We start from the raw sequence: 26,851 nt of genomic DNA, 5'->3' as shown, positions 1-26,851 counted from the left end.
CCTACTTTATGATTTCAGATGTGGTCCCAGGACCATACGAACTGTTTATTCACATCACCTTAATGCATTAAATCAGCATCCTTGATAATGTACCTGTTAGATGTTCAATGTCTCCTATCATTGTCTTTGTTTTCATATTCTGCTTTCCCTCATTAAATCTGTATCATTAAAAATATTCATAGCACCACTAGACTCCCTCTCAGGAGCTAAGAAATCGGTTGATCTTTAGGCCGATTCAATTACCACTGACATTTGCTGGGATATAAAGGCCATCCACCTCTTTCTGCTGATTTTTGTCAATAGTTTCCTTTTCCTAGTGACTTATGAACCATTCTGTAGCTTTGTATCCCAAGCCATACATGCGAGATTCATTAATAGAATTTATCTTCACAGTGGACTGGTCCCAATCTGCTCTGCTTCACTCAGTCTGTCAACTCATAATATCTGGCTAAAAGTTGCTAATGGATTGTTGGCTCATCTCCTGTCAGCTCTCCCTAATTATTTGCTTTCAAAGCAATAGTGCATGTTACATGTATTCATCTAGCTGTCCAATTAACACATGTTTCCAGGCAATTCTGATAGGGAGGTTGACTTCTTCCTTCAGCCCCAACAGAAGAAAACAAAAAAAAAGTGGTCACTTGCCTGACATTGAGCTTTGCGTTATTTTTAATCTCTTATGCTAAGGTTTATCACGTGGCTCCACTGACCCATTCTTTCATGGCAAGAAATCGCCCCCTTACAATTACAGTTCTGTATTGATGGTATGGACTCCTCATTTTGGTTTAATAAGATAGGAATAGGGTACGAACAACGAAATGACCGCATCCATCATAGATGAGAGTGTAGTGTTAACACTAGGGAAGCTTAACATTGCCAACGGGCAGTTTGCATCCACAGGGCCCATCCCTTAGGAAACAGGAGTAGACTAATAAAGTGGTCAAATGGATAATTCCATTTGGATGGATTTGGACTTCCAAGATGGCGGGAGGAAAACGCACAAATGCCAGCCGCTCTAGGGTGTTAGGCGGTTGGAGAGTGTTTCTGCTCAGTGAGTTTAGCTGCTGGCCATCTGCCTTCCATCACCGTGAGGTGTGTTTGGTGAAACAGGAGAGTTGCTGAGCCTTCATCCACCTGAGGCATGGGGTGACTGCCCCTGGAAGACCTAGGGTTGTTCTGTGGCTCCTGAGGGAGAAGGTGCAGGAAGGTGAGCCCACAGCTTTGCTCTGGCCTAACGTCAGTGTGGGGCATCCACAGTCAACATTTAATTCCTCTTCCACCGCCGTTTTCATTTGTGCCTTTCATTTGTGCTGTTTCAATTTGTGCCTTTATCCTCGTCCAAGAATTCCAAAAGCCGTATTGGAAGAAATGGGTCGCATGGAACACATGTTTGTTTTTTTGTGTGGTTTTTTTTTTAATCTGTGGTTAAATGTGGTCAGATTTAGGATGTAGCCAATATTGTTATTCCTCCAAAAAACATGAAAAGTTCTCATTTGGGGACAAAAATTAAAAAAAAAAATCATTGTCATAACTCCCTCTTTACTGAATGACAGCCAAAAAGATTTTATTTGGAAGTAATCGTTAGTTCCTAACTAATGCTAATAGGACATACAACCCGTGGATTTTTAGCAACTTCTCTGCTTTGATTATTGTAGATCATCTCTCGCTTTGCAAATGACACCGGGATAGAAATACGGCCCTATTGTTGAGTAACGATACAAGGAAGGACACTATTCCAGGTGACATGTAAAACATAGGTGATAATGGGTGGCGACTGAAGCTATTATTTCCGGATGCTCCTTTTTAATAGCAACAAGAGCATCCAAGTGAAATAGAATATCTCTGCTTCGAATGGATTAGTTAGCTCACCCGTTTTGAAAGCTTCCCAAGTAAAGCATGGTGAAGCACGCACTGAAAGACTCATTTTGGTTTTGTTTGAGGAGTCGGAGTTACTGTGGATGTTTACGGCATGCTGTTAGCAAATGTGGTGGTGTTTTCTGAAGGCTCTCCACGGTCATGAATGAAATCGTGCTATCCATCAGGGACGTCGCCTTCCCTGTAGATGGAAACGTAGAGTCACATGCGTGTACGGGACTTGACGTTTAAAAAAAAACCCCTCTTTTCCTCCTCGTTTTTGTTGATGATCCTGTGCTCCGGGAAGCCATCGGCCTGTCCCCCGCTTGTGTGTGGCCAGGGACGCTTGCCGCAGCTATGCGGTGCCCTGGGAGCCGGCACGCTCACTGAGTTCCCGTCTGCCCCGTGAGCCCCGGGGACAAACCCTGGCCTCCCCAACTGCTCACAGGCTGCTAAGTGAATGATTTGTGTGCCCTTCGAATCCATGCTGCAAGTGGGAATCCTTGCTCCTTACCGAGTTATCACTCTGTGTACACGCCATCTCTGGATGCAGATGATTGCAGCATCGCTACTGGGACACCCCACCTTCACCCACATTTCTGGTTTTTATACCCCCAAAGGGCATACATGGTCAGGCTTGGCACGCAAGGTGGGAAATTCCTTTCCCTGATCCACCTCGGTCCCGGTCTTTCCAGCCTTTTTAATTCATGTTGTGTGTAATGCGGTAGGTGGCTAAATGAGGGTGGGAGGGGGTGCAGTTGGAACCAACGTGGACAGAGGGGACATAAATAAAAAGGGGAAACAAAGAAAAAGAAGCAAGTCGCACCAGGAAAGCTGGGAAGCCATCTAGGCATTGACTTCCTTTGTCAGCAACGTTATAACTTGCTGTGTCCTTGGCTCGTATGCAGTGCATGCATAGGCTCAGAGATCGCTGGAGGGCTGCGTGCTCCTTGTCCGTCGTGCATTTAGAAGCAATGCCTACATCATGCGATACGGAGCGTTCGTGCACCCCAATAAAGGAACGCACACGTGCACCGTGGCCGGCAGAGATGGAGGTGGCCCGTGGGGTGTGTTGGGAACAGAAGGGACTGCTTTCTGCCGTGCTGGCTCCACCCTGCAGGGGGACAGCTGACAGGCGGCCCCAATGCCCGCGCACATGGCTAGACCCCAGATGGCTTGCTGCTGCTCGCTGGCCTCTCTTCAGACCCTGCCTTCCTTGAGTCCCTGACAGAAATCACCTTGCCTGGGATTTGAGGGGATTTGTGGGGTTGGCTACACGAATTCGTGACATAACTAGAGATGGGCAGTCAAACGTGATGATGCAGGATGCCATCCCCTTCCAAAGACCGCCATGGCGGCCCCCATGTGCTAGTTTTCTACGGGTGCTCAACAGATTGCCACCAGCTTGGTGGCTTAAACGCAGGGCTCATTCATTATCCCACAGTTTCTGTGGGTCCAGAATTTGGGCGTGTCTCAGCTGGGTTCCCTGCCCAGGGTCCCACAGAGACACCATCAAGGTACCGGCCCAGCTTCCTTCCTGTCTGGACCTCATGGTCTTCCGAGCTCACTCCGGTGTGGGCAGGTTTCTCTGTTCCTTGGGGTTGTTGGCTCCAAGCCCCTCTCTTGCTGGCTACCGGCAGCCTCTTCACCACAGGACAGCTTACCTCTTCGAGGCCAGCAGGACAATCTTGTACTCAGGTCGGCTGACAAAGAATCTGTCCTAGAATCTCACATACTGTCATCAAGCCATCGGAATCCCACCTCATTCCCACGTAATGGAACCTGATCCGAGGATGACCCTTCTATGATCTTAGCAGGTGCAGCTCATGCCCAGTTGGCTAGGATTCCAGGAGGACGCCACTCATTAGATGTTGCCTTGGGGTATCCTCACCATTTCGTTGTTAAATGCCCAAGACATGAGTTTCCTGGAACTCCATAACAAATTACTGTAAACTTGGTGGCTTGCGATGGCAGAAGTGTATTCTGTCTCAGCTCAGCAGGCCAGAAGTCCAAGATCAAGATGTTGACATGGTTGGTTTCTTCTGGAGGCTCGGAGGAAGAACTCACCTGTCCCCAGCCTCCCTCTTAGCTTTTAGGGTTTCAAGGAATCTGAAGGGTTGCTTGGCTTGTCCACTCTATGTCTCCATGTCTCCATCCATCACCTCCTTCTCAGTATGTCTCCATCTGTCTTCCCCTTTTGGAAGGATGCCAGTCATTGGATTTAGACTCCACTTGTAAATCCAGGAAGATTTTACCTCCAGATCCTTAACCATTGACATCTGCAAAGACCCTATGTCTAAATAAGGTCACACCCTGAGTTCTCATTGGATGTGAGTTTTGGAGATGCTGTTCAGTGCATGACCATCCACCCCAAGCTTTGTCCAAGGTCAGATGCTGCCCATCTCCCTGATTTCATTTCACACCAGACTCCCCTGTGCCTTTTCTGAAATATTTTCTCATTGCTTTTCATCCTCTTAGCCCCTGGTTCATTGCATATTTATTCCCTTTGTGTCTTCAGGGGAAATACTGCTGACCAGCAGATTATTAGAGGGTCACCAGGATGTATATGTGCCATGCATAGTCACATGGTAACCTGCCCTTGCATAATTGTGTCACAGTAGGAATTTAAAAATTTGGTGTGATTATTAAGTTAATTGTTGCATATTCCAAGAGACTATGGACTTCATAAGAGCAAAGACAGAGCCTCCTTGTGTCCGGTCTCTTCAGCCCTAGCATTTTAGAACAAATGGACAGTGGGAACCCCCAACTTACCTTCCTATGAAAAGCATTCTGTGGCTCTGCTGGGGAAGTCTGCTAACCCTTCAAAAACCTCCTGGCTGTGTTTTCAACACGGAGATTTTACATAGTTATTAACAGAGAAACAAGCCATTCTTTGAAGTGAATTCATGCACATAAATGTTGTCTGAGCATCTCGTATGGTCTGAATGTGTTCTCCCAGATTTCACTGGTTGAATTGCTAACTCCCAAGCTGATGGCATTAGGAGGTGGGGCCTTTGGGGGTGATCCATTCATTGGAGTAGAGCCCCCATGATGATTAGTGTTTTTATAAAAGAGACCCCAGAGATCTCCCTCACTGCTTCTGTCATGTGAGGACCCAGCAAGAAGACAACCACAGATGGACCAAGAAGCAGGTATCACCATATTCTAAATCCAGTGACACCTTGATCCCAGACTCCCAACCTCCAGAAAGTGAAAATCAAGTATCTGTTGTTTAAACCACTTCATCTATGCTATTTTGTCTCAGCGGTCCAAATGGATTAAGGTCGCATCCCTAGAGAGGACAACAGATACTATGGAGAAATGAAATGGAGAACAGAATTGTCCTCAGTCATAGATCCCATTACACGTACAGAACAATGACAGTGTCATACCCTCAAATTCTAGTGTCTTTTTTTTTTAAGACTAAAAAAATTATTCAGTAGCATTAATTTCTTCATTTGAACACAATAAGGTCATTTGTGACCTCCCATTAATCTTTATTTTCTTCTGCTACAACTTGAAATTAAAAACAAATCTACCAGCTGTGGTTGTCATACATGGTTTCTTATTGCATTATTAAGTTAAAGTATTCTTTTGGCAAATGATGTTTATTTGGCCTTGTCCTATTCATTAATAAGATATTTTAAATGGTGGTGGGGGTTTTTTTGGTGTATACTCTTCAGTTCTTCTGTGCCATTATTTCCCCGTTCTTTAAAAAAAATTTTTTTTGAATGTTTATTTTTGAGAGAGAGACAGTGCGAGCGGGGGAGTGGCAGAGAAGGAAACACAGAATCCAAAGCAGTCTCCAGGCTCTGAGCTGTGAGCACAGAGCCTGACACGGGGCTCAAACTCACGAACCGTGAGATCATGACCTGAGCTGAAGTCGGACCCTCAACCAAGTGAGCCACCCAGGCGTCCCATAATTTCCCCCATTCTTAACCTTCATCTGACTTCATCCTGCCTGAATTCCTGAGCTTAATGGAGTTTAATTCTCCCTGATTCATTAGATTATTGGAGTGTTTCTTCCTATGCATTTTACTGGGCATTAGGGAGGATATAGTCTTTTATCCTTTGGTCTCTGAAAATCACTTCGTAAAGGACAGATTGGCAAAGGTTTTCTACCCAAACCTGATAGATGTCTTGCTTTATCATCAGCTCCAGTTAGCATTGCAGAGAATTCCCAGGGGAGAGAGATCTTGGCACGTTTGTAATCATCCTAAAGACGTGGCAGGGGGGTGGGGGGTGGTGCTTACCACAGGCTAACAGGCAAGCAGTGCATGGACGTGCGTTGGAGCACCAGGACAGGGTGCAGGAAGAACTTCACAGGAGCAGGACCGGGGGGCACCTGTCCTCCCAGGGTCTCATGCCTCCTGTCCTCCCATCTCCCATCCACATGCCTCCTTGAGCGTCTCCTGGCTGGCCAGCTCCTTGGCCGCTTTGAGAAAATGAGCATCGGAGGACCCGGGGATGCCTGCATGCCTGGGTCCCCTGGCCCTCATTCACAGCCAGGCGTGTTGGGGGGAGCGCTGGGGTGGGGACGGTCAGCACACCCTTCGATACCATTTACCCGGCTCACCGCCCCTCGCACTGGGCAGGTGTGCGGTCCATTGGGGCCTCCAAAGAGATCTGCTATTGCACACAGACTGAGTGTAATTTCTACTGGGATGCCTGTCACTCTGTTTTCCTTCAGCCCACGAATTTTCAAGTACATTGCCAGGACGTGTCTCTGGGTCTAGCTCTCTCCGTGCGCTGTTCTGGAGATGACAGGGCTATTGACTCAGAAGTACCGTCTTCACTCTTCACTGTGATTCCCGCACTGTCTTCTCTGTCTTCGCCATCATCCTACCTGTGTCCTCCACGGGTGCTGTTTCCTTTTCTGTCCCCGACTTGGAAACGCTGCTCATGGCCACAAAGTCGTTGCCCCTTTTGATTTCTCTCCGTGAGCCTCCTTTTTTGTTTAGCTTTTCATATGCTTACATAATATATATGTATTTTACGTATATCTAGAAAAGCACAAATGTTTATACACTATATATTTAATAATACATATTTTATATATGAATTATATATTTATATGCTTATTGATTGTATATTTTATATACTTATTAAATATACATTTTATATGCTTATTAAAATGTATTTTATATACTTACTAAATGTATACCTTTATATTTTTAACACTTATTAAATGTATTTTTATACACTTACTAAATATATACCTTTATATTTTTAACACTTATTAAGTATATGTTTATATATTTGCATGCTATAAATATATATACAAAATAAGTATACATTATATGTGTACTAAGTAAATATATGTATACAAGATAAATATATATAAATCTAAATATATATACTTCCTCAGTGATACCATTCTGTTTTAAATATATATGTATATATGTATGCGTGTGTACAAAATATATGTATATATTTCCTGAGTGATTCTATTATTCATTAAAATGTCTATGTACAAATTTTATACATGTCTTCTATTATTTGATGTTTTACATATATTTACGTGCACACTAAATGTATCATGTCTAATAAATGACAAAAGTATATTCATACGGGGGCGCCTGGGTGGCGCAGTCGGTTAAGCGTCCGACTTCAGCCAGGTCACGATCTCGCGGTCCGTGAGTTCGAGCCCCGCGTCGGGCTCTGGGCTGACAGCTCAGAGCCTGGAGCCTGCTTCTGATTCTGTGTCTCCCTCTCTCTCTGCCCCTCCCATTCATGCTCTGTCTCTCTCTGTCCCAAAAATAAATAAAAAACGTTGAAAAAAATTAAAAAAAAAAAGTAATTTAAAAAAAAAAAAGTATATTCATACATACGTATGTGTGTATATGCATGTGTGTCTGTGTGTATACTCATGGCCACGTTCACAGAATGGCAGTTGAAAAGCTGACTAATCCTGTGTGTGTGTGTGTGTGTGTGTGTGTGTGTGTGTCTGTATAGCACAAAAATGTGAGCATCTGTATCAATAAACACTTTCTTTAGGGGCTCCTGAGTGGCTCAGTCGGTTAAGTATCTATCAACTTTAGCTCAGGTCATGGTCTTGCAGTTTGCGGGTTCAAGCCCCACGTTGGGCTCTGTGCTGCCAGCTCAGAGCCCGGAGCTGCTTCGGATTCCGTGTCTCCCCCTCTCTCTGCCCCTCCCCTGCTCACACCCTGTGTCTCTTCTCAATAATAAATAAACGCTAAAAAAATTTTATGTAAGTAAATATATGTTGAACTAAAGCATCAATGCAAACATTATATAATTGTTTCATAAACATAGGCATTGTTTTTAAGCATAAATAATTAATCCACAATTTATTTTGCAGTAAAATGAACTTGTCATGCTTCCCTCTTTTTCAAATATGTAGCTAATGGTACTTTTTAAAAAGAAAGACTTCATCATGCTCATGCTAAAATAATTAATCTTATAATAAATAATATAATGAGGGCAGAAGAATGGTGTTTGCCTTCTTCAACCCAAAATTACTCACACTCACTTATTTTTTTTTGGAATAGAGATTAGAATGATTTTGTTGCTACCCCAAAAGCTCACTATTTTAAACTAACAAATTTGAAAATATATTGATATTGTGACACACTTAATTTCTGCCCTTGACACCTTCTGCATGTATAGAAATCTTGTACGTGTCTCAGATTTTACATATTTTATACGATGTATCTTACATGCTTCATAAGGTTATTATCAGACCGTTTATTATTAATATGAGAAGGCTTTCCTTTTAGATATGCTAATATTCACAGGCATGAAAATTGATTTTGTGTATTGATTTCATACCATTATAACGAATACCTCATCTACTGTAATTTGTTTAGCTGATGTCCTAAATTATTTTCCCCTGCTTAGATAATCATGTGCAGTAATGACTTCATTGGGTCTCCTTTTGAGTATTTTTGGTTCTCATTATGTTTCTTGTGAGCATATTGACTTGAACTTGCAGAAGTCTCTGAAAAAATGATGATCATGTCGTGATCTCTTTCCTTACATGTTTAGTGAACATTCACGTCGTTACTCTTCCCCAGAGAGTGTTCCATGTAAGGATAGGTCTGCACTTCATTTGCGGGATTAGAAAAGGGTTCCCCATTCAAGTAAATAAATATTCCAGATACTAAAGTCCTTTAGTTAAACATATTATCTGTGTCAAATGCTATTTGCCATCTTTCCACGTTTGTTTATTTTTTTGAGAGAGAGACAGACAGACAGAGTGCGAGCAGGGGAGGAACAGAGAGAGAAGGAGACACAGAATCTGAAGCAGGCTCCAGGCTCCAAGCTGTGAGCACAGAGCCCGATGTGGGGCTCGAACTCATGAACCATGAGATCATGACCTGAGCCAAAGTCGGATACTTAACTGACTGAGCCACCCAGGCATCCCATACTTTCCACCTTTCAAATACTTTGTTCTCCCTTGATCTTTATTTATTTATTTTTTTTATTTTAAATATTTATTTATTTTTGAAAGAGACAGAGTGCAAGTTGGGGAGGGGCAGAGAGAGAGGGAGACACAGAATCCGAATCAGGCTTCAGGCTCCGAGCTGTCAGCACAGAGCCCAATGTGGGGCTCAAACCCACGAACCATGCGATCATGACCTGAGCTGAAGTTGGGTGCTTAATTGACTGAGCCACCCAGGCACCCTTCCCTGGATCATTCCTTGGTTTCCATTTGACTTTGCTCTTTCCACTGTTCACGAGACCAGTGACATACCATCCTTCTTTCTGTGGAACTGTCTACAGCATTCCTCCAGTAAACTTTATTCCTATTGGATCATGACATAGTCTTCCTTTAAGAAAAAATGAACATTTTATGTTCTTTATCAAAGTGGTCACTAGGAGAGACATCAGAACGTGCTAGGCTTCCTCATGGTAACTTCCAGGTTGGTGTGGTCGCCGTTTGAGGGGTCCTTCGGGTGCACAGGGCCTGCCTGTGGAGACCCGGATACTCCTTATACCTGAGGAGGTGTCAGGAATTGATCATGTACTTTCTGTCTGTTGAAGTTCCTCTCTCCTCATGGTAGTTGTCTTCCCAATTATCCTTACATCAGGGTGTTCAAATGGACAAATACAGCACACAGCCATCCCGTTTCCCCTTGAAGACGTACTTCTATGGTGTCCTATCTCCCGGTGACAATTACAATTAGATGTCCTGTATTGACATCTCAGGTGCCCTACGCATTGTTCCTTACCAAGAATGTGGGCTCTACTTCTGTGTCCTCTTGTGTCTCAGACCGTTCTCTTTTCCTGCCTCTGCACCAGAGAAACTACATCCTACTTTCTTCCGTGAGAAATGGCCGATGCTTCGCAAAATATTCCCGTAGAGTGTCCAGAAGCTGTGGCCCTCGTTTGTTCCCCCCTGCTTCTTGGCCCACAAAACACATGCTGTGTTGTCTTCTATTCTCTTTCCTCACCTTTGAGCAAGTCCAGATGTACCCACATAGTAGATGGCTCTGTGAGAGGTCCTGTCCTGTGCCACTGCTCCAGAAAGTCCGCGTCGCTCAACGGGGTGGTCTCAGACTGCCAGCACTCATACCGTGTTGGGGGGAGGGAGGGGACCTTACAAATACAGACGCTTTGGGGTGGTAGACCCTTTGGGGTGGTGGACCCTATTGAACACCTGTTCAAATTCTATTGCCAATGAGATATCCCTCCAGACAGCACTGTTCCTTGCTAAGACGTTAAGTAAATAAGTATGTGTCCACATGAAGTATTAATTAAGTAGTAGTTAACAGAAGTGTTAACCTTCCAGTCCTCTGTACTAGCTGAGGATGTGGAAAATGACATCGAGCTTCCCGAGCTTTTTCCGAATTGACCAGTTTTGCAACAGTAAGGTGCAGGTACCATTTCCATGCACCAACCCGCTGTGTTACCTGTATGCTTTGGCTGGATTCCATTTTGTCTCATTCGAACATATACCTAGACATATTGGAGGCAGGAGCTTTCCTGAAATAATGCCCAGGCAACCCTCTGAGCTAGGAATACCTTTCCTAGATTTTTTTTTTTTTGTATAGACAGGCAATGTTCTCTGTGATAATTGGCTGGATGCAGCGTGTGCCCAAGTGTTTCCTGACTTATTTCCTGTCACAGGTGTAGAACAATTCCCAACACGATGGTGCCTCAGGAAGATCCCTGGGCAAGACTGAACTCTCTTTAAAGCTCCTTAATGGGGTTCGTATACACCCACCAGATGCGACGTTGGCTTTTCTGGTCTTCTGCATTTTCTGTGATGTTCACGTCTTTTTTGTTTGCTTTTTGGGTATTCCAGTTGGGAAATTTGCATCCAGGAATGCTAAGTAGACACTGTACTGTGAAGTTACTTGTTAGGGGAGGACTCAGCAAAGAAGAGGCTTTATCCAAACCTGAAAGCTGGTTGGATATTGACCAGCACGCAGATGTAGCCATGGCAGCAAAAAATGGGTTTTCTTGGTGAAAAGATTGGAATTTGAAGATATTTTAACACTCTTCACCACCTTCTTATTGACTCTTTTATACTGTTAAATATTTGGAGCTGAATTTCATCATTCCCTATTTCTAAGAATGAAAGTAATAATAATATAAGCCAAAATCCATTACCTGGAGAGATTTTCATAAATACCTAAAATTGCATATAATTACCAAAGAAATGAAATCATTAAGCTAGCACTGACTTTGTCTGCGGATCTCAAAATAACATGGTTTTAAAAACGGAACTCGTTTAGCATAAATCTGTAAACACCTAGAGACATATTAAGGTTACATCTTGGCTCAAAGCAAATGGTTTATGGGTTTATAATAGAATGAATTGATTGGCTTAGAGTCATTAAGGGTATGGGATTAAACAGGTGTATTACTGAAAATCCCATCGAAATCCCATGGTACAATCACCACGTAGTATTATTTTCAGAAGTAATATAATGCTAATGTAAATATATAATGATATTGAAATCAGTGTAAATTAGAGATTATCAAGATGTGTTTAATAGAGCTGGGTAGCATTCTATGTTTACAGCATTACCTAAGGATTCTGAGTCCTTGGGGGCAATGGCTTGAAATAGCTTAAAAATCTCTTTATCAGGGCACCTGGGTAGCTCAGTTGGTTAAGTGTCCAACTTCGGCTCAGGTTGTGCTCTCACCGTTCATGGGTTCAAGCCCCGCGTGGGGCCCTGTGCTGACAGCTTGGAGTCTGAAGCCTACCTCAGATTCTGTGTCTCCTCCTCTCTCTGCCCCTCCCCGACTTGTGTTCCGTTTCCCTCTGTCTCTCAAAAATAAATAAATGTAAAATACAAACAAAAAAAATCTATCATTAACACCTAGGACTGTATCCAAAACACAAGTGTGTTCCTCAAACTCATTGCCACGGTCTTGCCTAAAGAATGAGTTATACTCGATAGATGATACTCTGATGATTTAGAGACCTGCCCCCAGTCAGATAGATCTCTCTCTTTATTCCTGTCCCAGAATGTCTTGTTTCCTTGAAACCATAATCTACAACACCCAGGTCATGCCTTTCCCTGAATACTAGCTGTCGTTCATGTAGGTATAATTTTTGTTTTCTTTACTAGACCAAAGGTCTTAGGGCATACTCAATGGCTTATTCGTCTCTGTTTTTTTACTATTTAGTTTGGGGAAGAAAACAAAGCCACCTTGTCACAGACTGACCTACCACCTTGCATAACATATTTTCCCCCATTTGCTAAAATGTTGACTTTTATGTTACTGTAATGTGTTCGGGGCCTGGGTTGGCATCTCAAAACTGTGGCCGGTTGATCTCTTGGAGCAAGTTCCATAAGCCCTCTTCCCTACAACTGTCTTCTCTGTATAGTGGGATCAGAAATAGTTCCTGATAAGTGTTCAGATGGTTACAAAGTACCTGTATTAGGCCAACATTGCAGATTAGTTAATAACAGTGTCATAATGGGGTACCTGGGTGGCTCAGTCAGTTAAGCGTCTGACAAGCTCAGATCATGATCTCACGGTCTGTGAGTTCAAGCCCCACGTTGGGCTCTGTGCTGACAGCTCAGAGCCGGGAGCCTACTTCGGATTCTGTGTCTCCCTCTCTCTCTGCCCCTTCCCTACTCACATTCTGTCTCTGTGTGTCTCTCAAAAATAAATAAACATTGAAAAAAAATTTTTTTAAGTCTCTTTAAATAGATGAGATTAAATACATCTAGTAAATGACAATCTCAAGGATTTATATAAAAATGCTCCTCCTACACTATTTATAATAGAATTAAACAAAACATTTTATATGCTATTCAATTTAGAAATGTTTATGCTCTGGGGCGCCGGGGTGGCTCAGTCGGTTGAGCGTCCAACTTCAGCTCAGGTCATGATCTCACGGTCTGTGAGTTCAGCCCCATGTCAGGCTCTGTGCTGACAGCTCAGAGGCTGGAGCCTGCTTCAAATTCTGTGTCTCCCTCTCTCTCTGCCCCTCACCTATCTGCATTCTGTCTCTTTCTCTCTCAAAAAGTAAAATCAACATTACAAAAAATTTTTTTAAATAATAGCGTCAAAATTAAATAACTGTTGTAGTGATAGACCAGCAGGACGGGTAGGTGAAGTGAACGTTTTTACTCTGTCACCGGCTAGTATGAATTACAGACACAACTGTGTGCTGTAAAGCCTGTTATGTAATTATCAGCTGTGTCACCAACTAGGTCTTGCATTGTTGCGGCAAGTTATCTACAATTGGTCTCCTTCCACTTCTTGACCTGTAAAATCTTGACCTGTAAAGATGTCAAGTATAAGGACTCTGGGCTCCTTGGAAAAGTGTCTGATTCTAGAAATGGGGTAGGAAATAGACAAGATGAATCTGGAACACTTTACAATAAGTAAGTGCTAACAAAATAAAATAAAACACCCCAACACAACAAAACCAAACCGTGATGATAGGGGTCTATTGAAGGGGCACAGAAGCCTAATAAAAGTGTTCTCAATGGCCAGAGCTGGAGCAATTCAAGCAACAAAATAGTTAGTGGATTGTAACTGAGTGTAAAGTAAATATCCATAACCTCATATTGACATCAGTGACTGAATGAAGAAATGAAACATGATTTATGAGTTTCCTGTTTGTGCTGTAATAAATTACCACATAGTTACTGGCTTAAAACAACACAAATTTATCTTACCGTGTTGGAGGTAAGAAATCCCAAGTGGATCTCACTGGGTAGCATTAAAGTATTTCACAAGATGGCGGCCCTTCGGAGGATCCAGGGGAAAATCTCTTTGTTGCCTTTTTCAGTTCGAGGGGTCACCTGTATTTCTTGGTTGACGGGCCCTCCTCGATCTGCAAAGTCCACAGGTGTCATATTTTGCAACATGTCTCTGGCACTGATTCTCTCCTTTCGCCTCCTTCATCCACTCTGAAGGACTCTTGTGATGGCATTGGGCCCACTGGATAATCCTGGATAGTTTCCTAATTTAAAAGTCTTCATTGTATCTGCAACTTCCATTCCCCCTTGTCACGTATCACATCATATTCTCAGGTTCGGGGGATTACAGTGTGGCTCTCCTAAGGAATGGGTCGCATGATTCTCCCTCCCACAGGGGGTGGAGACACATCTCCCATGAAGAAGCATTCTCGATGATTTGTGTGGATCCTCTCCCTCAAGCCAGTGGAGCATGAATCTCTACTCCTGTGGTTTGGCTGTGAATGCTGACTTCCTTCCAGAGAGCATCATTCTGAGAGGAGCAGAGAACATGACACTTGACAGTGGAGAAAGCAGTCAAGCACACCTCAGCCAGGTGGTCAAGGCCAACATCAGCAGTGATGAGTCACGGTGACAGCATACACACTTGATATGATGTGACGATGAGGGCACTTGACTTCTGTGGGCTTCCTCCCCAAATTTTGCAACCCCATAAAATCATGAAAAAGCAGACAAACCCCAATTGTGAGATATTCTACAGAATTCCTATACACAGTCAAAACTGTCAATATCAGATAAAGGGCTAGTACCTAAAATCTGTAAAGAAATTATCAAACTCGACACCCAAGAAACAAATAATCCAGTGAAGAAATGGGCAAAAGACATGAATAGACACTTCTCCAAAGAAGACATCCAGATGGCCAACAGACACATGAAAAGATGCTCAACATCACTCATCATCAGGGAAATACAAATCAAAACCACAATGAAACATCACCTCACATGTGTCAGGATGGCTAAAATAAAAACACAAGAAACAACAAGTGTTGGTGAATATGTTATGAAAAAGGAACCCTTGAAAAAGGAACTCTTGAAAATTAACAACTCAGGCAGCAACAGATGTTGGCGAGGATGCAGAGAAAGAGGATCTCTTTTGCACTGCTGGTGGGAATGCAAGCTGGTGCAGCCACTAGGGAAAACAGTATGGAGGTTCCTCAAGAAAGTAAAAATAGAACTACCCTACAACCCAGCAATTGCACTACTAGGTATTTATCCAAGGGATACAGGTGTGCTGTTTCAAAGGGACACGTGCACCCCCATGTTTATAGCAGCACTATCGACAATAACCAAAGTATGGAAAGAGCCCAAATGTCCATCGACAGATGAATGGATAAAGAAGATGTGGTATATAGATACAACAGAATATTACTCAGTCCTAAAAAGAATGAAATCTTGCCATTTGCAACAAGGTGGAATGAACTAGAGTGTATTATTCTAATTGAAATAAGTCAGTCAGAGAAAGACGGATATGATTTCACTCGTGGAATTTAAAAAGCACAACAGATGAACACAGGGAAAGGGAAGGAAAAATAAGATGAAAACAGAGAGGGAGGCCAACCATAAGAGACTCTTAAATACAGAGAACAGACTGAGGGCTGCTGGAGGGGAGGAGGGGAGGATGGGCTAGATGGGTGATGGGCATTAAGGAGGGCACTTGCTGGGATGAGCACTGGGTCTCATAAGTAAGTGATGAACCACTGGTTCTCCAATACTACACTGTTGGTCAACTAACTTGAATTTAAATAAAATCTGGGAAGGAAGAAAAAAAAAACCTGTCTAGGTCATCAAAACTCAGAAAATTCTGAGGAACTCTCACAGCCAAGAGCTTAAGAAGCCGTGAGGACTGAAATGGGATGTGGACAGTTTTCGGTAAAAACGGGGGAAATCTCAATACGTGTCAGGCTTTAGTTAATTATAGTATTTCGGTCTTGGCTCATTAATTATAACAAATGTACCAGACTAATGTTAGATGTTAATAACAGAGGAAATTGGGTGTGAGACATATGGCAAGTCTCTGTACTGTCTTCACAATTTTACTTAAAATTGAAAACCAGTCCTAAAATTTAAGTTACTAACAAAAAAAAAACCCCCAAAACATGCAGACATCAGTCATAGCCCCCTTCTCTGATTCCTAAATGGAATTGCCTGACGCCCAGCCCCTGGGAAGCACTATTCGTCATTCTATTCTGTTTTTACAAGTTTTTTAGAATCCACACGTAAATGGGATCATACAGTATTTGTCTTTCTCTGTCTGACTTACCTTGGTTATGTATAATGCCCTTAAGATCCGTCCACATTGTTGGAAATGGCAGGATTTCCTTCTTTTTCATGGCCAAGTAATATTCCACTGTGTATATGTAATGTATATAGATGATAGATTTATGCAAAATCTGTAATATACCACATTCACCCATTGATGGACACCTGCTATCGCTAGGGAGTGTAGAGTGTATAATTGACATACGACTGGGGTGTAACAGGGACACCCACAAAATCCCACTGTAATACATTAATAAAGACGTGATTTCGTCCTGGGAACACGCCCTTGAGCTGCCGGCCCTTCGACTGGGCGGCGTAAGGTTTGCAGAGTTGAGGAATAAGTTTGGGCAGGGGGTAAGTTAGATCAGTCTTAGTCTCAGTAGCTAGGAAGAAAATTCTGCATGAGCAAAATGTGGGAGACAGAAAACCGCAGAAAATGTATAGGGAACTATGAAAAACAATGCCACTTCTGGCGATAACATGAGCCAACATTTGTGGAGTGCTTGCTTTGTGCAAGACACCGTCCGTGTGTTAGTGATGATTGTTTACACTGCTTTACTTTTTCCTAGTCTTAATTATTTTAGGGTATAATCATGATAGTGTTGTGCTTGGTCATCATAATTATGTAGGTACTTCATACCCTATGTCGGTGTTCCCTTTTTTATTGCACTATAGTGATATGGAAATTAGGACCACGTACCAAAAAAAGTAATTTTCTGAAAAGGTAAACATGTACCCTTAGGAAAAACTATCATGTTGACGTTGATTTCCGAATTTCAAGTGCACTGGGGATCCAGACACGCTTCTGATCTAAAACAGTTTGTTGGGATGCCTGGGTGGCTCGGTCAGTTAAGCATCCAACTTTGGCCCAGGTCATGATCTCACAGTTTGTGGTTTCAAGCCCCGCGTTGAGCTCAGAGCCTGGAGCCTGCTTCAGATTCTGTGTCTCCCTCCCTCTCTGCCCCTCCTCCACTCTCTCTCTCTCTCTCTCTCTCTGTCTCTCTCTCTCTCTCTCAAAAATAAACATTAAAAAAATAAAAATGATTTCTTGGATTGAGGTATGTGTTGGGATGTTAGGAAGCTGTGTGCTAGTGTGACTATGCACGTGGCTGTGTGTGTTCTGTGTGTGTGCGTGAGAGAGAGAGAATGTGTACCCCATGGAGAGAAGCAGATGGCTGCGGCAGTGATCTTAGACTAGGTTGTGCAGTTGTCACAAAAGCGTCCAAAATTTTAGCAGCTTGCGACAACAACAATAGCTTGTTTCCCTTTTATGATGTTTGTGTCCATTTGGGGCTGACTGTTCTCTACTCCCTCTTCTTTCCCAAACAAAAACTTGAAGTGGTAGTCCCCATGCGGGACATGCTGGTCTGGTTTTAGAGGGGAAGAAATACGGCAGAAACACGATGCCTCCTAATGTCTCCGCCTGGGGGTGACGTATGTCTCTTCCAATCACATTTCGTTGGCCAAGAGTGCTAGGTTAGCAGGTGTGGATGGTAAAACACCTCCCTGGGGCAGGGCATTGGATCTTTTGAGCAAATCACAGGGTCCTTTATAGACAGTGTGTTGACTGAACATTGCCACACTGGAAAAGACATGAGAGGCATTCTTCCCCTTAGGTTGGTGTCCTTGTTGACATTTCTGTTGTTTGTATCATGATGTCTTCTGCGTTCTCACTGAAAAGAACAACGAACAGCTCTTTTGTGGCCAGTCAGCGAAGTTCAAAAGCAGATAGAGGTTGCAAAAGTCGTCATCTGCAGTAAGATATCATCCTGCTTTCCAAAGGCTTCAGTGACTTGTGATTCTTAAAAATAGTTTGAGAGCCTTCTTTGGGGACATTCAGTTAAGCATCTCCTGGCACAACAGATTCAGGAATTGCAGAGTAGGGAGGATTTTGCATAAGTCCAAACAAATTTCATTTTTAGGGGAAGGTTGTGCAATAGTCCCCAAGTCAGACACAGGGAAACCCAAAGGTAACTGGACAGATTTTATTGGTGATGCTGGACAAGCGACTCTTCCTCTATGCAGAATGCAAGGGGACGAAATGCCAAAGGTCCCAGCTCTCTGTAATCCCAATGCCATAACCGAAAAGTCTCCTGGCATAGAGAACCACCCAGTTGCCAGTAGTCTGTGTTCTGACTACGGAAAGAAGGTTTTCATCAGAGTTAAAACGATGCCCGTGGGGTCAAAATCTTCCAGAATCTCTTGGCAAGGAGAATGAATATGTATACCTATATACATATCTACAGAGGTTTATCATTTTTTAATACAACATTTCTGGAGGTATCTTAGGGCAAATAGAAGCCAATTTCATTTTCAACATGAGTTTTCTAAATACAGGTGCAGGAAAAGCATCCAGCATAATTCAATATTAAATTAGTTCCAGCTTTTAAATGCATTGTGATTTAATCTCAAGCTCACAGAGATTGTGTGAGAGGTAATATATCCTATCAGCTGAACGTTTTAATAAAAAGGAGAGACTCCTGTAAATCTAATAGGATTTGTGTTTTATTCCCAAGAACAGAAACATTTCAGTAACCGAATTCACAACAACCAAAAAATGTTTATGTGAAGCTATGCAGTGCCTTGAGATTTTAATAAAAAGCACAAACATATATCAGGGACCTATGCACTTTTAGGTTTATTTTGATTCCAACCAAAGAAAGCGTGAAAAGAATTCTTCTTAATTCCAAAAGAAAGAACAAATTATTATTCATATTTCTCTCAGTCTGTCTTCCCAAGCCAATCGGAGCAAACACGCAAAAAATACATGCAAAAAACAAAAACCCTCCTATTATTTTCACTCTTACAGTGAGGCATTTTGAAACTGGTAGAAAATTACAAAGAATTAGACTTTGGTTTTACTGTAGTCACAGATACATGGACAACGGAGGATAAGTTGATTGGCAGAACATTTCACAACGATTAAGAAAATCTCAAGCACGTGAAAGTCACATAATAAATGTCTGTGGGATGAATCCTAGATATTTGACCTCAAGACCACACCCAGTAAGTCAGCAATTCCATATCTCTTCATATGTCTTGGAGCAGAAGCCTTCAAACTTGGGGATGCCATCACAAAATGTGTTCAAAATAGACGTCTCCTGATGACTTCAGAGAAATCCACCGGCTTCCATATGTTCTGTTTCCTAAGGCTTTTGATCACCAAGCATCCTCCTTCCACATTAAAAAAGGAATGCCCTTGGGGCACCTGGGTGGCTCAGTTGGTTAAGTCTCCCACTCTTGGTTTCAGCTCAGGTCATGATCTCACGGTTCAGGAGATTGAGCCCCACGTCAGGCTCTGCATTGACAGTGGGGAGGCTGCTTGGGATTCTCTGCCTCCCTGTGTCTCTGCTGCTTCCCCACTAATGCTCTCTCTCTCAAAATAAATAAATACATTAGAAGAAAAAAAAAGGAATGCTCTTGATTTCCCATAGTCGACCCTGTCCCGTATCACCCTCCTGTCCTGTGTCACCAAGGCATGGAATGAACAGAAATTCCAAATGCGGATGTCAGGAAGCCTGTTCGTTGAAGGCTGCATTAATTAGACAGGCTCCCCAGCCTTGCCTGTATTTTCCCTGAGTGCAACTCGATCTGGTTCAGATGTTGTGATTCCAGGCGGGGCGGGGCGGGGCGGGGCGGGGATGAAGATCAACTATGTTGATTGCTTCAGATGCAGAAAGTGAACTCATCTGTGTGGGGACCCCATTTTTCAAGGTACATATGCTTTGGATGAAACCCTCTGAATGAAGTGTTCCGTGTTATCTTTCAGATCGATGTTCCAGTAAGGGTGAGAGCGTATATTAAGATGTACGTGTGGAGTATTTATTCGTGGTACCCACTGGCGGCCAAGGCTGGCATCTTTAAAGCATCCATACCTGTCTTTAGAAGGAATGGGTTACCAGTGAGTTAAGTGATGAGGCATGGGCACTCTCTCATGGGTCAGATCCCATTCAGCTTATTATTGTTGAAATGAGCCCATTACTGAATTAGACGATTAAAGAAGCATTCCTCTGTGGCCGAGGGACAAAGCGATCAATCACACACGTGTGTGATGGCCGGGAAAAGCATTCATGTCCCCTGTAGCCCATTACGCAACTTCCCGTGTGACGAAAAGAATGCATTTGGCTAAGATGCACTCTTTTTCTATTTAAGAAAACAAGTCTACCTTCTGCTTGGAATTTGCACTGTTAAGAGACCCAAAACAATGTGAACTAATAAATACATATTTAATACGATATCTCATTTTGAAAGCAATACTTTAAAGGTTTTCCATATTCTGTCATTTCGTTACGTTCTCGCATAAATGACGCGATCATCTCACACTGTCTGATGACTGTGTTTGAGGATTTCCATACGTAACTGGCTACAAAGGTAATGGATAATAAAAAGAGGAATTACGAAATTATTTTCTTGCCTTGAAATGTTAAAGTCAGCATCTAGAGGATTTTCATTGATTTTCCTTTCCTTTACCATGTTCTACCTTTTCTGAATTCTCTACAAAGTAGTTCTTCTCCATTTAGGAGACAGAGTACTCTTTTAAATAGTTTTACTTTTGAAAATGATGCAGATAAACCATAAGAAGGGCACATCAGAAGCACAGGTATAAAAAAATGATGGACACCCTTCAAGGACCAGCGACATTGAGATATTTTATTTATAAAATCATACTTAAATTTTAATAATGGAACAGCTATGCATTTGTTTGAAGTTGCTTAAATATTCCCTTTAATATTTAGAGCTATTTCCCCATGGAGGTTTCATAGGGGGCCTAATTATTAGATGTAAAGGAATATTTTTCTGGCATTTGGAGAATGGTATAGACATGGAGTGAGTGGAAAAAAAAACTCATGGCGTGTATGGATTTTGAAATGCCTTTTTTTTTTTTTTCTGGCTTGTGTAAGATGGGTTTGCTGCAGAATGAATCCCACCAGAATCTTTTTTCCCATAGCTCACGATTCTAACTAAATTAGATATTCAGGATAACTCCATTGTTTTTTTTAAAGGACATTTAATCAGCTATATTTGCAAAGAAAAATGCAGCAACAACTTACTAAACATGAACAAAAAGGTGAAACATTAAGTACACATTGAACGTTAATGGTGGTACCTAATGATGTTTCTGGGTCGTACTGTGCTATATGAAATTAATTCAAAATTGCAGTTTGGCAAATAAGTTCTGTCAAAATCTCAGTGGGTGATTTTTTTTTTTTCTTCAGTTGACAAGCTCGTTTGAAAATTTGTGTGTAAAGACAGAGGATCTAGAATGAGCAGATTATCTTGACAAAGCAGAATAAAGTTGGCTGGCTTCTCCTTCCCCATTTTATTTACTTATTTATTTAAAAATATTTTTTTAACGTGTATTTTTGAGACAGAGAAAGACAGAGCATGAACGGGGGAGGGGCAGAGAGAGAGGGAGACACAGAACCTGAAACGGGCTCCAGGCTCTGAGCTGTCAGCACAGAGCCCAACGGGGGGCTTGAACTCACGGATCGTGAGATCGTGACCTGATCCGAAGTCAGACACTTAACCGACTGAGCCACCCAGGCGCCCCACTCCTTCCCCATTTTAAAGCGTACCATAAAGCTATAGTCTTCAGGACAGGTAGGGACTCATGGGGATAGAAACGCAGGATGGAATATAATTAAAAGAGTCCGGGAATAAATAGAGTCCTGGCATTTATAGTCAACTGGCTTCAGCAGTATTGTCTCAAAAATTTAACGAGGGAACGTTAGCATTTCAATCAATGGTCCTAAAACAGTGAGATACTCATACGCAAACAATGAATTTCAACCCTAACCTCATATCATACACTGAAAGTAACTCAGACACTTAAAAGGTGAAGAATGACAACTGGTTAGCATTGAGGGAAAAACATGAGAGAAAATCTTCAGGATCTTGGCTTGGGCAAGGATTTCTCAAATATGATATCCAAAGCAACAAGCTTTGAAAGAAAATGGACAAAGTCGACCTCATCACAATTAAAGACAAACGTTTGCACTTCAAAAGACACCACTGAGAAAACTGAAAGAGAAGCCACACAGACTGGGAGAAAAGATTTGCAGATCATATTTCTGGAAAAAGACTTGTATCTAAAAAATGTAGGGGCACCTGGTGGTTCAGTCGGTTAAGCGTCCGACTTTGGCTCAGGTCACAATCTCATGGTTCGTGGGTTCAAGCTCCATTTCGGGCTCGGTGCTGACAGCTTAGAGCATGGAGCCTGCTTCAAATTCTATGTCTCCTTCTCTCTCTGCCCCTCCCCCACTTGTACTCTTTCTCTATCAAAAATAAACGTAAAAAAATTAAAAAAAAATAAAGAACACTTAACAATTCAATAATAGGGGACACAGAACCCAATGTAAAGAAAAAATTTTAACATTTATTTATTTTTGGGAGACCGTGAGAGACAGAGACTCCTTGTAATTTCCACGTGTTGGAAGTTCTCAATTTTGCATTTTCTTGCATGTACTCTTTCTAGTTATTTTAAATGTTACGTTTGGGGGGCTCCTGGATGGCTCAGTTGGTTAAGCGTCCGACTTCAGCTCGGGTCATGATCTAATGGTTTGTGAGTTCGAGCCCTGCATCGGGCTCTGTGCTGGCAGCTCAGAGCCTGGAGCCCGCTTCGGGTTCTGTGTCTCCTTCTCTCTCTGCCCCTGCCCCATTCACCCTCTCCCTCTTTCTCAAAAAAAAAAAATAAATAAATAAACATTAAAACAGTTAAAAAAAATTAAACATCAATTTGCCATATAAAATAGCAGTTCCACTCCTAGATATCTACCCAACAGAAAGAAACACCTATATCCTAACGTAAATGTTGTGCCCACATGTTCCGAGCAGCGTTCTAATAGCCACCACGTGGAAACAGTACAAGTGGCCACCAACAGATGAATGGAAAAACAAAATTCGGTCTATCCGTACAGTGGAATATTATTCATCCATATAAAAGAATCAAGTACTGATCCATGCTACAGCATAAATGACTTTGAAAACATGCTAAGTGAGAGTGTCTGCTTTAGACACAAAAGACTGGGCATTATACGAATTCCTTTATACAACACGCCCCGAGATGGCAAATGTAGAAAGACAGAAAGTAGGTTAATGAGACGGAGGCTAGGAACATGGCACCTATAATTAGAACACAGTCTTTCTGGGTTGATGCAAATGTTCTAAAATTGGATTATGCTGATAGTTGCCACAACCCCGTTAAAAAAAAAATCATCGAATCTTATACTGTGATGAGTTGATTTTATGGGATGTAAATCATGCTTCAGTAAAGCTCTTAAAAATCACACTTTGGTTAACCAGAAAGTTTGGTAAAGAATCAAAGAGGCAGGAGATTACCCTGGATTGCTACTTAATCAGCCTTGGAACTATGTTATCAAAATTGTAAAAGCATTCTTAGTCTTTAGAACTTTCCTCTCTTTGTTGGGGAAGGTTCCCTAACCATTGCCTCTCATCCAGCCCAGGATGTGTTTCAGGTCACTCACACTTTACTTACAAAATCTTCTTACAGAGAGGAATGCAAATTTTTTTCTTCCAGAAATGAGGGGAGGACTTGTAACACAGATTTGTGGATCACTCCCGTAGCATACTTCTCTGAGAAGGGTATCCCTTATAAGCTTCTACATAGTTTTGTCATAAATTCAGTCCATGAGTTCACTTTGAAATAGGTTCTATACTGATAAACCCCGACAAACACAACCCAAAGACAGTCAAGCTAATTTGATTTTTTAAAGTTCTTTTAGGTATTTATTCATTTATTTTTTAAAAGTTTGTTTATTTTGAGAGAGATTTCATGCACATGCATGAGCAGAAGAGGGGCAGAGAGAGAGAAGGACACAGAGAATCCCAAGCCGGCCCTGAGCTGTCAACGCCGATCCTGATGTGGGGCTTGATCTGAGGAACCACAAGGTCATGACCTGAGCTGAAATCAAGAGTCGGACCGATTGAGCCAACCAGGTGCCCCTTTTTATTTTTTTTTTAATTTTTTTTTAACGTTTATTTATTTTTGAGACAGAGAGAGACACAGCATGAACGGGGAAGGGGCAGAGAGAGAGGGAGACACAGAATCGGAAGCAGGCTCCAGGCTCTGAGCCATCAGCCCAGAGCCCGACGCCGGGCTCGAACTCGCGGACTGCGAGATCGTGACCTGAGCTGAAGTCGGACGCTTAACCGACTGAGCCACCCAGGCGCCCCAGGGTGCCCCTTTTTAGGTATTCAAATGCAGTAGGATTGTGGGCAATAAATAGATGTTGATATCAAGGTAATGACTATATTAGATTGGGATATCAGCATCACGATACTTTCTAAGGGACCAGAAATGAAAGTTTTGTAAGGAGAGGTGGTTTTTATAAGACTTGACTCTAATTTTAGGTGGATGAGGGTGGAATTAGGCTGGAGTTTCTAGGGGTCCCAGGCACCTCTCTGCAGCTGTCTTCAACGACCTTATGTTGGTAGCTTGAAATTATCGACAGTGGGGATATTTAAGCCTCAAAAATCAACAAATCAGATTTCCCACCCACCTAGGTGTGCTTATTAAAAGGTGTTAAACCACATAAAATAGAAAATATGCAAGCCTTCTCTGACTACAAAAACACCACAGTTTCACATTTTGGCTTCACAACATGCTGAGTTCTTTTGAGTTACTTAGAACTTCTAGAAGGATGTGGTTCAGACCTTTTTGAAGCTAGTGGATCTGGAATATGCATGTGCTGATTGTGTCTATCTATGAAAAGAAGACAATTGAGCTAATTAACCAAACAATTCAAGCATTATTAAATGTTTTGTCATCTTTTATCTGGAAAATATAAAAAGGAAAATGGTGCACTTCATACCGAATATGGAAGAGAGTGTGGTGTAGTTGAGGGACCCCCCACCCCCACCCCGCCGCCCGCCATATTTTGTCTACATGGACATTCTTATCGGGTTTAAATTTCAGGTCATCGAGGTAGGTGACTTTATTATATACTTATCTTAAATTCAATGAGTGGTAACGTTGAAGTAATATTTAATAAGTGTTTCAGTCAGAGAGAACATGATTGATAATGTTTTAACTTAAGAAATCCTGATTGAAAATGCTGGTTTTGTTGTTGTGTTTGTTTTTATACTAAACAGGAGCAAATATTGAGTAGTTCTCTAGACACTGGTGAGAGGTGAATTTCATGATTCAAATTAATAAATCAACTGACATTTCTGATTTGTATTTGAAACGCTGTGTTTTAAGTTCATCTGCATGGAACTAATGTCAATTTTAAGTATTTTATTGAAAGTCCTTCTGTGTTTATTGCATAAATGTGTTTCTTCTTCCATTATGGAATTTTATAACCAAGGTATATCGGTGACATTTCATGAATTTATGTAGATTATAATATGTTAAAATTAGAGGGACATTGAATACTTCATGTGCATTTCTTCTGAGAATGTGGAAAATCTTTCTTAATAATTTAATTTTCTTTTTTTCAAACTCACATTAGCTCTTTTTTTTCCTTTTTTTTTTTTTTGCAGTACTATCATTATAACCCCCCAAACTGCATTTTCACAGGATAGAGAATATTTTTCGCAAGTAACATTTTGAATTTGTTCTTCTTGACATCTTTATGTTTTTATGCATTTTGAATCGACCCCCTACCTCATTTTTTTTGAAATCCAAATGTAACAAATTTCAACTTTTTGTGTGACATTTTTTTTTCTTTTACTGGGTAGTATCTCTCTTCTGGTTTTTTTGCAAACCTGTTGTTTTTGAATTCTCTTTTTTTTTTCCCTTTACTTTCCTTCTCATTATGACCCCAGGAGCCAACACAAAGAAAAACGCAGATGATATAACCAGTAATGATCGTCCTGAAGACGAAGGTATTTTTTGTTTTTTCAAAGCTCGACCCTGATGCATGATTTTGTATCTCTCTCTCTATTTTTTTTTTATTTCAACCTCTTTTTCCTCCCCTTCTCTGAAACGAGTACACTTTTGTGTGCTTTATTTTCTTCTTGTTTGGAAACCACTGTGCTTTTTAATCTCAATGACCCTGTCGCTGAATGCAAACCACCCATAAGAAGTATAAACGTTTCTAAATATGAAGTGAGTTAATAAAAAAATGTTATTTACAAGGCATCGTATGTTTTTCTTTTCCTTTTTCCTTTTTTCCCCCCTTTTTTTGGCTTGGTCATAAGAAGAGAAAATGAAATTTTAGCACATGCATGTATACTTTCTTTTCTTCCTTCCAAAGTTATTTGTAAGTTAATATTGTATTTTGGAGATTTGGTTTTCTTAATTCCTTCTACGAGCTGCCAAACTGAGACACCTTCGTAGAACTTTTTGGGTGTCTGGCATTTCTGGTTTTGGTTGTTTCTTTTTCTTTTTTTTTTTTTTCTTTCTTTCTTTCTTTTTTTTTTTAATATCCGGATTCACAGTTAAGTTTCAAAGAATCTTCTCTGGCTCACAGTGAAATACATGAAAAAGTGTTTTAACAAGATCTCGTTTCTCCGCTGCCTGCCTTTTAGCAGCATTTAAAGGAGGGGGGGGGTTGGGGGTAGGAAGCAGGGATAGCAAAGATGTG

General features: G+C 41.7%; 1 protein-coding gene across 5 annotated transcripts in view; it reads left to right on the top strand.

Moving 5' to 3' along the window:
- NLGN4X (neuroligin 4 X-linked) overlaps positions 1-26,851 on the top strand; it is a 317,077-nt gene that overhangs the window by 160,360 nt on the left and 129,866 nt on the right. For 4 of the 5 annotated variants that reach the window (XM_019823521.3, XM_019823523.3, XM_019823522.3 and 1 more), the window contains exon 5: positions 26,091-26,150. The exons of the other annotated variant lie outside the window; for it this stretch is intronic. In XM_019823521.3, coding sequence (XP_019679080.1) covers positions 26,091-26,150 — 60 coding nt within the window. The remainder of the gene's footprint in view (positions 1-26,090; positions 26,151-26,851) is intronic. 5 annotated transcript variants of the gene reach the window in all.

This window comes from Felis catus, chromosome X (assembly GCF_018350175.1).
Source record: "Felis catus isolate Fca126 chromosome X, F.catus_Fca126_mat1.0, whole genome shotgun sequence".
NCBI classification, from domain to species: Eukaryota; Metazoa; Chordata; class Mammalia; order Carnivora; family Felidae; genus Felis; species Felis catus.
Note: the sequence above shows the minus strand (reverse complement) of the source record. Positions and strands in the feature narration are given on the sequence as shown.